This window comes from Rhinatrema bivittatum, chromosome 5 (assembly GCF_901001135.1).
Source record: "Rhinatrema bivittatum chromosome 5, aRhiBiv1.1, whole genome shotgun sequence".
NCBI lineage: Eukaryota > Metazoa > Chordata > Amphibia > Gymnophiona > Rhinatrematidae > Rhinatrema > Rhinatrema bivittatum.
The window spans coordinates 26,986,742-26,998,756 of NC_042619.1; the positions used below are offsets into that span (position 1 = coordinate 26,986,742).

General features: G+C 43.5%; 1 protein-coding gene across 4 annotated transcripts in view; it reads left to right on the forward strand.

The window, feature by feature from the left end:
* EMSY (EMSY transcriptional repressor, BRCA2 interacting) overlaps positions 1 to 12,015 on the forward strand; it is a 166,142-nt gene that overhangs the window by 126,966 nt on the left and 27,161 nt on the right. For 3 of the 4 annotated variants that reach the window (XM_029602160.1, XM_029602159.1, XM_029602161.1), the window contains exon 16: positions 11,584 to 11,739. The exons of the other annotated variant lie outside the window; for it this stretch is intronic. In XM_029602160.1, the coding sequence (XP_029458020.1) occupies positions 11,584 to 11,739 (156 nt within the window). The remainder of the gene's footprint in view (positions 1 to 11,583; positions 11,740 to 12,015) is intronic. 4 annotated transcript variants of the gene reach the window in all.

The window sequence follows — 12,015 nt, forward strand, 5'->3', positions numbered from 1 at the left end:
CATCTGAAGCAAAGAAATTGTTTAATCTTTCCGCAATGGCCTTATCTTCTCTTCAGTGCCCCTTTAAACCCCTCTGTCATCTAACGGTCCAACTGACTCCCTCGCAGGCTTTCTGCTTCGGATATATTTTTAAAGTTTTTACTGTGAATTTTTGCTCTATGGCCAACTTCTTTTCAAATTCTCTTAGCCTGTCTTATCAATGTCTTACATTTAACTTGCCAACGCTTATGTGTTATCCTATTTTCTTCTGTTGGATCCTTCCAATTTTTGAATGAAGATCTTTTGGCTAAAATAGTCTTTCACCTCACCTTTTAACCATGCCGGTAATCGTTTTGTCTTCCTTCCACTTTTCTTAATGTGTGGAATACATCTGGACTGTGCTTCTAGGATGGTATTTTTTAGCAATGTCCACACCTCTTGCACACTTTTTACCTTTGTAGCTGCTCCTTTCAGTTTTTTTCTCACTATTTTTCAAAGTTTCCCTTTTGAAAGTTTAGCACTAGAGCCATGGATTTGCTTACTGTCTCCCTTCCAGTCATTAATTAAAATTTGATCATATTATGATAACTATTGCCAAGCGGCCCCACTACTGTTACCTCTTTCACAAAATCCTGTGTTCCACTGCGGAATTAGATGTAAAATTGCTCCTTCTCTAGTCTGTTCCTGAACCAATTACTCCATAAAACTATTATTTATTCCTTCCAGGAACTTTATCTCTCTAGCATGTCCTGATGTTACATTTACCCAGTCAATATTGGGGTAATTGAAATCTACCAAGCAAAAGCAAGAAGCAAAAGCCTTGCACATCAATTAATATCCATACATCCAGCGTGCAAGGAAATAGTAAAGCAAGTCCACCTTCAAAATTATAATAAGTTTTTATTGATTAGCTGAAATTCTTCAATATTAATAGTGGCAACTCCATACGTTTTCAATGACAAATATTAAAGTCCCCCGACACGGTCCGTGTTTCGCGGTCGCTGCATCGGGAGGGACCCACAATCAGTATCATCTAAAACATAAAGATAATAAAGCTGATGGACCTGACAACAATGGCTACACAGTTTCAATAAATTTTCAAACATACCTTGTACGTGCATCATGGAGCGCATCGGCTCACACGATTGAAAGACGATTTAAAGAGGTAATTTGGCGCCAAAAGACAGCAGCTATCGCGATAGATTCGTTCGTATAAGCCCCGCCCTCTCTATACACGGTTCAACCAAACAAATGCCATTCTACATCCCTGTTTAGTCCCTTAGGATGGACGGAGGAAAGCATAAAAATCCACTTCTGTTCCCGTCTACCTAAAATTTCTGAGTAATTACCTCCCCTAAATGGGGGAACAACCACCTCTAAGACTGAAAACTGCAATTCAGCAATAGTGTGTTGGTATTGAACCCAGTGTGTAACCAAAGGTTCATCCATCCTAAGGAGACGAATGTTTGAACAATGTTCTATAATGCGGGTTTTGATCATCCTAGAGGTCTTCCCCACATATAACATGGAACACGGACATTGTATAACATACACCAAACCCTTAGTGGTACAGTCTGATGTATTGCAAAGTTTAAAGTGAACCCCAGTGTCAGGATGAATAAAGGAGTCTGAATGGCTGGTATGTTTACACATCGTGCAGTGCCCACAGGGGCCATGATGGCCTCCCCTGGTGTCCCTCAATTGTTTACTAAGACTAGCGTGTACTAGCTGATCCCGGAGGTTACTAGCTCTCCGAAAAGTGAAACGTAATGATCCCTGGAAAAGGGAAGTTAAAGATAAATTCTCCCAGTGTCTTCTTATCATTGTGGCAATAGCCTTACTCGCTGTTGAAAATGGTAAAATACAGTTGAGACATGGACTGTCAGCATCCATTGAAGGAAGAAGCAACCAGTCTCGATTGGCATACAATGCCCTTTTAAAAGCCTTTTTTACCACTCGTGGGGGGTAACCCCTTTCCCAAAACCGCTGAGACATCAATCGGGCTTGTTCTAAAAAATCACTCCGGGATGAGCATAAACGTTTCAATCTTAAAAATTGCCCCGTAGGGATATTATCTCTAAGGGGCTTGGGATGACAGCTCGAGTAGGCTAAGAGTGTGTTTCTATCAGTCTCTTTCCTAAATAGAGTGGTGACATACTTATCCTGTTCTACTGAGATCGTAATATCAAGGAAAGCGATTTCTGAAGCATGAATGCAAAAATTAAATTGAATGTGTGGGTTCAACGAGTTGAGCCAATCAAAAAAACCAAAAAATTGAATGTCAGATCCAGTCCAAATAATTAGAATGTCGTCAATATATCGTAGCCACAAAGCCACTTGGGAAAACCATTCCGTAGGATATACTAAAGACGATTCATAGTCGTCCATATACAGACAGGCAAGTGAGGGGGCCATAGTGGCCCCCATTGCCGTCCCTTTAATCTGTTGGTAGTAGCTCTGGTCAAACATAAAAAATTTTTTGTTAGGGCCAAAGTGGCAAGTTGTACCAAAAATGCCGTGGACGGCCGGTGCGGAGCCGGTCGTTGGTTCAGAATATTTTCAATTAATTGTAATGCATCTAATTGAGGAATGTTGGAATACAGAGAGATAACATCAAGAGTCACAAAAAAGAAACCACCGGACGGAACAGTTGAATTTGACAAAATAGTGATGAGATGTGTGGTGTCCTTAACATAGGACCGGATCTGAGTAACAAAAGGGTGCAAAAAGATATCAACGAATTTAGAGAGTGGCTCAAGCAATGAATTAATGCCCGAGACTATAGGACGTCCAGGGGGATGTACCAGAGTCTTATGAATTTTGGGTAAAAGATAAAATAGGGGCATGGTGGGAGTTGAATTTACCAAGAATTTTGCCTCCCTATTCGTGAGCATGTTGCGGTCAAGGGCTTCCTGAACAAGATCTTTAATTATCTTTAAGAGATCTTGTGTGGGGTCTCCTAGGAGTAGTTTATAGCATGAGGTATCGCTTAACTGACGAAGTGCCTCCACCTCGTAGTCAGTTTTACCCCACACTACAATACCCCCACCCTTATCAGCGGGTTTTATGACTATGGATGAGTCGTTGGATAACTCCTTGACTGCAATAGCCTCTTGCTGGGATAAATTGTATCGAACATACTGTTTTTTTGTAGCAAGGGAGTGAGCATCTGTCCTTACTAAACTCTCAAAAGCCCCCAACAGTGGGTTTACGGGACCAGGAGGGGTCCACCTAGACCGCTTCGAGATCACTGACATATCCAATGTTGGTGGAGAGTCTGCAAAAAATAGTTTTAGTCGTAAAGCACGAAAAAACTTATATAAGTGCACTTGTAAATCAAAAGGATCACATCTAGCAGTTGGTACAAACGATAAACCTCTCTGTAAAGTTCTTTTTTCTACATCAGTCAGTACACGGGAAGATAAATTGAAAACGGTCTCCGTAGTCACTGCCATGCGTCCGGGAGGCGCGTCGGAGGATGTGGTGTGCGAGACATTTTCTGTCCTGACTGGAAAGGGTTGGTGGCAGTACGGGATCGTGTGCTGCGAGTCTCTCTGGGAGGTTGGCCCGAATCTAAAAAAGAGGCCGCTATTGAGGAGTATCGCGAGGAGGCAGAGGTAAAAGATTGTCCCATATTCAATGATCCTTGTATAGGAGCTGAAGTGCTGGAGGCTCCCCGGGCCTTGCGTCCTTGCCCGTGACCTCGAGGTGCATCTTCGCTCACAGATTCCTCTGAGGATGATGATGAGCCCTGCGCAAAGGTTACTTTCTTTTGTGGCTTCTTGGCCATCCATTTGTATACGTATCCTGTGGTGTAGTCTGTAGAATCACGCTGGAATTTGCTGAATTTAACAGCTTTCAGTTCGTCCCTAAACTTGGTTAAGTTCTCTTCAAATTCTTGAAACTGCTGTTGAAATGTGTCCAGCACCGTCGAATGTTTAATTAAATCAAGTTTAAATGCCAGATCCTCCTTTAAGGTGACTAGCAGCTCCTTGTTTGTTTCAATAATGAGCACCATCAGATCCAAGGAGCATTTGTTTAGGATCTGGTTCCAGCGCGTGATGAAAGCAGGATTCTCGGTATGGAGTCTCGGCTCCTTTTGTATTCGCAAGCCTCTAGGGATCCGCCGTACCCGGCAGTACTCGATCAATGTTGAGGAGTGTAACTCCGCTCTTGTCAAGCGTTTCTGAGTGTTTATTACTTCAGACCATGAGGAGGTGGGGACAGTATTATCAGATGATTCAGAAAAGAATAGCACATCTGTCAAAACGGCGTTTACCGCTTCTTCAGTATAGCTGAAAGTAGTGTCATCGGTAGCCATTTAAGTGCTTCCCAAACGGGTGAATCAACCAAGCAAAAGCAAGAAGCAAAAGCCTTGCTTTAATATCCATACATCCAGCGTGCAAGGAAATAGTAAAGCAAGTCCACCTTCAAAATTATAATAAGTTTTTATTGATTAGCTGAAATTCTTCAATATGTAGAATGGCATTTGTTTGGTTGAACCGTGTATAGAGAGGGCGGGGCTTATACGAACGAATCTATCGCGATAGCTGCTGTCTTTTGGCGCCAAATTACCTCTTTAAATCGTCTTTCAATCGTGTGAGCCGATGCGCTCCATGATGCACGTACAAGGTATGTTTGAAAATTTATTGAAACTGTGTAGCCATTGTTGTCAGGTCCATCAGCTTTATTATCTTTATGTTTTAGATGATACTGATTGTGGGTCCCTCCCGATGCAGCGACCGCGAAACACGGACCGTGTCGGGGGACTTTAATATTTGTCATTGAAAACGTATGGAGTTGCCACTATTAATATTGAAGAATTTCAGCTAATCAATAAAAACTTATTATAATTTTGAAGGTGGACTTGCTTTACTATTTCCTTGCACGCTGGATGTATGGGTAATTGAAATCTCCCATTATTATTAAAGTGGATGCACTGGTCTGCGTTGTCTCTGAGCGGACTACTATACCAATGGAGGGAGGATCAGCCTTAAAGGATACCCACGGTAGGCTGTTGGGAGTCTATCCTTAAACAAGCCTTTGATGCAGTAGCAATGACTTTACAGATTGCTTCTTGTTGTGCCCTGGTAGTGCGTTCATGCCGCTTTCTCTCTCAAGAGGTGGATGACGGGGGCGAACCCCAGAGCCGTCATGGAACCCGCTGCCACCTTTTTAGCAAACGCAGGCTCGGATTTAGTCCATACTTCAGCCAGAGGCATGTCCTCAGTGGTAGCGGCCAGAAGACAACTGTGGCTGTAGAATTGGTCAGCCAACGCAACCTTAAGGTCAATCTTACAAAGATGCCCTTTAAATGATCGCTCCTATTCGGAAACGAATTGGAAAAACTGGCCAGTAAATGGGGCGAATCTCCAGTCCTCCGGCTACTGGAAGAAAACAGAAAGCAGTTGCAGCGCCCCTCGACTATGAGGGGCTAATCCAGGGGCTCTCAACATTTCCGCCTCTACAGAAACTCAACATTTCAGAGGTCTCACCTCTTTGGAAGTACTCAGTACTTTCATAGTCAACAGCCCAAGAGAGAGGCTGGCTCGGGTTTAGGATCGTCCCGAACTTCCCAATGAAATGTTATCAAACCCATCTTCGGAACGAGGAGATAGGGGGGGATAGACTGTCTATTTTACCAAAGGTGGGTAGAGATCACTTCGGACAAGTGGTTACTGGAAGCCATACAAGGATATGCACTAGAATTTCGCAGCACTCTTTGGGATGTATTCATGATGTCTCCTTGCCACTCCCAGCACAAAAAGCAAGCAGTGGAGATTACTCTTTTAAGGCTCCTCAAGATGAGAGCTTTAATCCCAGTACTTATTCTCCAGGAAAATACAGGGCGTTATTCTATTTCATTGTACCCAAGAAGGGAGGTTCCTTTTGCCCCATCCTGGACCTCGAGTGTCAAGTCACCTACGAGTGAGTCAGTTCGACATGGAAACCTTACGCCCTGTGATAATGGCTGTACAGCCGGGAGAGTTCCTGATCTCCCTGGACTTATCCAAGGCCTACCTACATATTCCAATCCGTCAAGACACCAATGCTTCCTACGCTTTGCCGTACTGGGTCGCCATTATCAGTTCCTGGCACTCCCTTTTGGCCTTGCCACCACTCCAAGAACATTTTCCAAGATTATAGTGGTCGTGGTGCCAGCATTGAGAAGAGAAGGAATCCTAAGAACATAAGAACATGCATACTGGGTCAGACCAAGGATCCATCAAGCCCAGCATCCTGTTTCCCAACAGTGGCCAATCCAGGCCATAAGAACATGGCAAGTACCCAAAATCTAAGTCTATTCCACGTTACCGTTGCTAGTAATAGCAGTGGCTATTTTCTAAGTCAACTCAATTAATAGGTAATGGACTTCTCCTCCAAGAACTTATCCAATCCTTTTTTTAAACACAGCTATACTAACTGCACTAACCACATCCTCTGGCAACAAATTCCAGAGTTTAATTGTGCGTTGAGTGAAAAAGAACTTTCTCCGATTACCAGTTGGACTGGTTATTCCGGGCCAAGTCCATGAAAGAAAGTATCTCAGGTGACCAACAGGGTGACTGCCTTGCTTCCGGAACTCGGTTTGGTAGTAAACCTGGAAAGAGCAGTCTCAAGCCTTTCCAGTCATTGGAGTATCTGGGAGTCTGGTTCAACACCAAGCAGGGCAAAGTCTTCCATGCAGATAAGGAAATTGATGTATCAGGTGCGTCAGTTGATGATGAATACAATGCGCCCGATGGTATGGAGCTATCTCCAAGTTCTAGGTTTGATGGCGGCAATCTTTGAAGTAGTGCCGTGGGCGAGAGCAAACATGCACCCACTTCAACACTCACTGCTGTTACGTTGGAACCTGCAGTCTCAAGACCATTCGATTCGGGTTCACTTAACGATGGGAGTCTGCTCTCACCTCAAGTGGTGGCTGAAGGATGCTCATCTGAGCAGGGGATGTCCCTGTCCTTCCCAAACTGGCTGGTTCTTACAACATACCTTAGTCTCCAGGGCTGGGGAGCTCACTGTCAGGAACTCACGGCCAAGGGACGTTGGACGGAGGAAGAGGCCCTCTGGAACATAAATAGCCTGGAAGCCTGGGCAGTGAGGTTGGCGTTCTTGCAATTTAGCCACAGACTCCAGGGTCAAGTGGTCCACATAATGTCAGACAACACGATGGTAGCCTACATCAACCTTCAGGGAGGAATCAAGAGCCAGCAGGCTTCTCATGATAGACCTCTTTATGGAATGGGCGGAAATCCATCTACAGACGGTCTCAGCCTTGTACATTTCAGGAAAAAACATCAGAGCAGACTTCTTAAGCAGGGAGAGTCTGGATCCAGGAGAATGGGTGTTGTCGGCCGAAGCTTTTCAATTGATTGTAGATTGCTGGGGCCTCCCCTCCCGTCTATCGATCCTGCTGGTTGCATCTCACAATGCAAAGGTTCCCTGATTCTTCAGTTGAGGAAGAGTTCCGTGGACCCTGGGATTCGACACTCATTCAGACCTGGCTGGAAGAAGAGTTGCTATAAACCTTCCCTCTGTGGCCCCTGCTGGGCAGGTTCATTCGCAAAATCGAGCACCACAGGAAATTAGTCCTACTTGTAGTTGCAGATTGGCCCAGGCATCCGTGGTATGCGGATATGCGGAGACTCCTGGTGGAGACCCACCTGTACCTCCCACCGCACAGGGACCTGCTATAGCAGGGACTGATCCTTCATGAAGATCAGACTTGATTCTGTCTTAGGGTCTGGCCCTTGAGAGGGCTCAGCTGATGAAGTGGCCCTTGATCTGTTCTGGGACCACTGCTTTTTAATATATTTATAAATGAGCTGGAAAGGGGAACAAGTGAGGTGATCAAATTTTGCCAATGACATATAGAATAATTTAAAGTTGTTAAATCACAAGAGAATTGTGAGAAATTACAAGAAGACATTGCAAAACCATTACCATTACTATAATTCAACACAATGTAAATAGTTACTCTACTTACTGTTGAGTGAGTTACTTATTCTTTCTTTCCTTCCCCAGTTCCAGCATCCCTGTTTTATTGTAACTTCTGCTTCTCTTCGCTATGTGAATATTTAAGGTTCATTGTACCCCTGTTCCATGTAAACCGGCATGATACAATCATATCATGAATGCCGGTATAGAAAAGCACCAAATAAATAAAACTGAGAGACTGGACATGCATGCAAATGGCAAAAGAAATTTAATGTGGACAAGTGCAAAGTGATATATTTTGGGAAGAGTAACCCAGATTATAGCTACGTAATTCAGGGTTCCACATTGGGAGATACCATTCAGGAAAAGGCTCTAGCTGTCGTCATTGAAAATGTTGAAATCTTCTGCTCAGTGTGCAGCAGCAGCCAAGAAAGCAAATAGAATTCTAGGGATTATTAGGAAAGGAATGGAGAATAAAACAGAGAATATCTCAATGCCTCTATCGCTCCATGCTACAGAGAAGGGCGACCAAGATGATAAAGGGGATGGAACAACTCTCCTATGAAGAAAGGCTAAAGAGGTTAGGATTCTTCAGCTTGGAGAAGAGATGGCTGAGGGCAGATATGATAGAGGACTATAAAATGAGTGGAATGGAACAAGTAATCGTTAAGCAGTTGTTTACTCTTTTTGAAAAGTACAAACAGGGGTCACACAATGAAGTTACTAGGTAATACAATTAAAATTAATAGAAAATATTTTTGTACTTAACACATAATTAAGCTAGAGGATGTGGTGAAAGCTATTAGTTTAGTTGCGTTTAAAAAAGGTTTGGCAAGTTCCTGGAGGAAAAGTCCATTAATCATTTTAAAGGCAGAGTTGCGGAAATCCACTGCTTATTTTTGGGATAAACAGCTTGGAATCTATCTACCCCTTGGGATCATGTCAGGTACTTGTGACCTGGCTTGGCCACTGTTAGAAACAGGATACTGGGATTGATGGAGCCTTGGTCTGACCCAGTAAGGCAAGTCTTATTTATTTATTTAACATTTTTCTATACCGAACTTCATGATAAGCTTCATATCAGGCCGGTTTACATCAAACTTGGGGGTTAACTTAACAAAAAACCATATAACAAGGAGGCCGAAGCGCAGATACAAATAACAGGGGGAATGAACTTGGAGGCTAGAGTAGCCAGGAAATAAAGGACAGAAAAAAACTGGAGAATGAACATGAATGGATATGCAATTACTGGGTTGACATTTAGTCTATTGAGCTAAATGAAAGCACTGTAGTCTGTCTTATGAGGATATTCTGCGGCGTAATTGCCATCTAACTCTGCTCTCGGAAGTTCTCTACGTCCCTAGTGTATGTGCGGGTCTGGAGAGTATTTGAAGCCTGGTGCGAGGAACACGGTGCGTCTCCCCCCCCCCCGGGCAGTCAAAATCCTGATTATTCTGGAATTTTTGCAGGATGGCTTAAAGGTTTGGCCCTTAACTCCCTGAAGTTGCAGGGGCGAGGTGAATGGAACCTCTCTGACAGCTCATCCGGACGTGACCCATTTTCTAAAAGGGGTGAAGCACCTTCGGCCACCCCTAAGGTGGCCCGTGTCCCTTGTAGAATCTTAATCTAGTATTGGAATTTTTGACAGGGCCCTCCTTTCAGCTGCTGTGGTCTTTACTTGCATTTATTAACTTTGAAAATGGTGTTCATGGTTGCTATATTTTTAACCATTCCATCCGTGAAAACAGCAAGACTTACCCAAGTCAGAGAACGTGCACTGTCTCTGGCCAGTCCCATTTTATGGAACTCCATGCCCCTTGAACTTCAGCGTAACCATAAATTTTTCAAAACACAACTCAAAACCTGGCTTTTCAAACTAGCCTTCAACAAAGAGAGTGATGCAAGCATATAAACAAGAATAAGCGGACATGTAGCACCAAGCTCACAAATTCCAGTTACTACTGGAAATTAGCTCACCACTAATTTTAACTGTAGTCAAACCACAGGATGCATCGCTGTAAAACATACAATCCCCCAATTGATTTTCTTCATATGCATAATCCTTATAGTAAATTATATTAGTCTATATTGTTTGTTACCGAATAGTACTGGCACCACCTATGTAAATTATGATCCATATTCACTTTGATATTGGTGCACTATTGTAAACTGTTATGATGGTAAATAACTTAATGACGGTATATAAAAACTCTTAAATAAATAAAATATAGGCCTCGGTCGTTGTGTCTCTGAACTGCAGGCATTGTCGTGTCGGGAACCGTTCATCCGGATGACTCCAGGAGCATTACAGCTTCGTACCGTTCCATCCTTCTTGCCCCAGGGTAGTCTTGGAGTTTCATTTGAATCAGTCCATTTCGTTGCCTTCCCTATATAAGCACAGGGATGTGGAGGAATAGTGCCTCCTCCATCATTTGAATGTCAGACTTTTGGTGCGGTATCTGGAAGTTTCAAAACCGGTCCGGAAGAATGACCGCCTATTTTTCCTTCACGGTGGAAGGAAGCAGGGCAAACCAGCTTTGTGGGCTATCATAGCCCACTGGATTAAGGAGAGGTGGTCAAGGGAGCCTATGTGGAGACAGGAAAGCCATTACTTTCTCAGGTTAAAGCTCATTCTACCAGGGCTTAGGCAGTCTCATGGATGGAAGTTAGACTGCTGTCCCCCGTTGATATCTGCCGAGCAGCAACATAGTTCTCCTTGCACATCTTCTCCAGGTTCTATTGCCTGGACATACAGGCCCGTGAAGACGCAGCCTTTTCCAGGGCGGTATTAACTGGATCGCGGGCAGCCTCCTGCCTCGATCGGGAGTAGCTTTTGTACATCATATTGATTGTGAGTCCATCTGGCTACTCGCTAGGAAATGGAGAAATTGCTTACCTGATAATTTCATTTTCCTTAGTGCAGACAGATGGACTCAGCATCCAGCCCCCGGCTGCCCAAGAACGGTGCCAAGGATTCGCCCTTGGAGTGGATATAGATTCCAAGAGAATACGGGTAAACAGTCATCCAGTCCCAGGGTCAGGGCATCTATAATCTTACTGGGATTCAGTGTTTGGTTGAATATAGTTACGGTTATCTGTTTTTAATCAAGTTTTTTTTTTTCATCGTTTTTTTTGATAGTATGTCCACAGTTGCTTTTGAAGAGAATATTGAAGGGCTGAGGCCACTGCAGGGGGTGTATCTAGGGTGAAGTCAGCTTTAAAACCTGACTCCTTCTCCATCTGCTGGCAAGGGAGCAAAACCCATTTTGTTAATTAGTTGCAGTTTAGGAGAATGTGTTACTAGTTTCAGGTACTTCCTATTCAGGTAAGTAACTAGTTAAGGTAGCTAGTACTCTGGGTTCGTAAAGGGAATTTTAAGTCACTTTGGAGAGAGTTACAGTTGAGAGATGGTAATTTCAAAGTGGCTGTACGCTGGCTGTATATTTACAAGTCACAGTTGTCCCAAAACCCAGCTCTTTTGAGGCCGCTTTCATGTTTCAAGGGCAATCTTCAAACTTTTTTTTTTTTTTTTTTTTTTAAACAAAAACACACCTGCCTTCTCATGGGTCTCATGGCCACTTTTCTTGATCCTGCACCTTCAGGAGGCTTGGTGAGACATATCTGCTTTTTATCCCGGTGGGTTTGTTTTGATTTTGTTTATAATAGTTAAAGAAAAGTTGGAATCAAAACCTAGACAGCCCACCATCGACCTGAGCCAGATGGCTGTGCCTATCCAGATGGCGCAGGATAAGCGCCAGTCTCCCGAGAGCCCTTCCATCGCGGTGGTTGAATCGGAACTTGTTGCAGAGTATATTACAGCAGGTAGGTGGGGGGAGGGGAGGTCTGGTAACTGAATGGCAGAAAAGAAAGCTGGGGGTGGACTCCCTAGGACTTGGGTAATTCTGGTTAAGTCACTTTATTCTCTTGTTCCTTAACTTAACTGGCTCTTTAATGTTTTTTATAGACCGACATTCATTGGGAACATCACATAAGTTTACACGGAACATGAATGCAGCGTAAAAGGCTTTACAGGGAACTAAAATTCAAACATTTTAGAACTAATTTGGAACAGTAACTGAGAAATAGTCTAAAACTTTA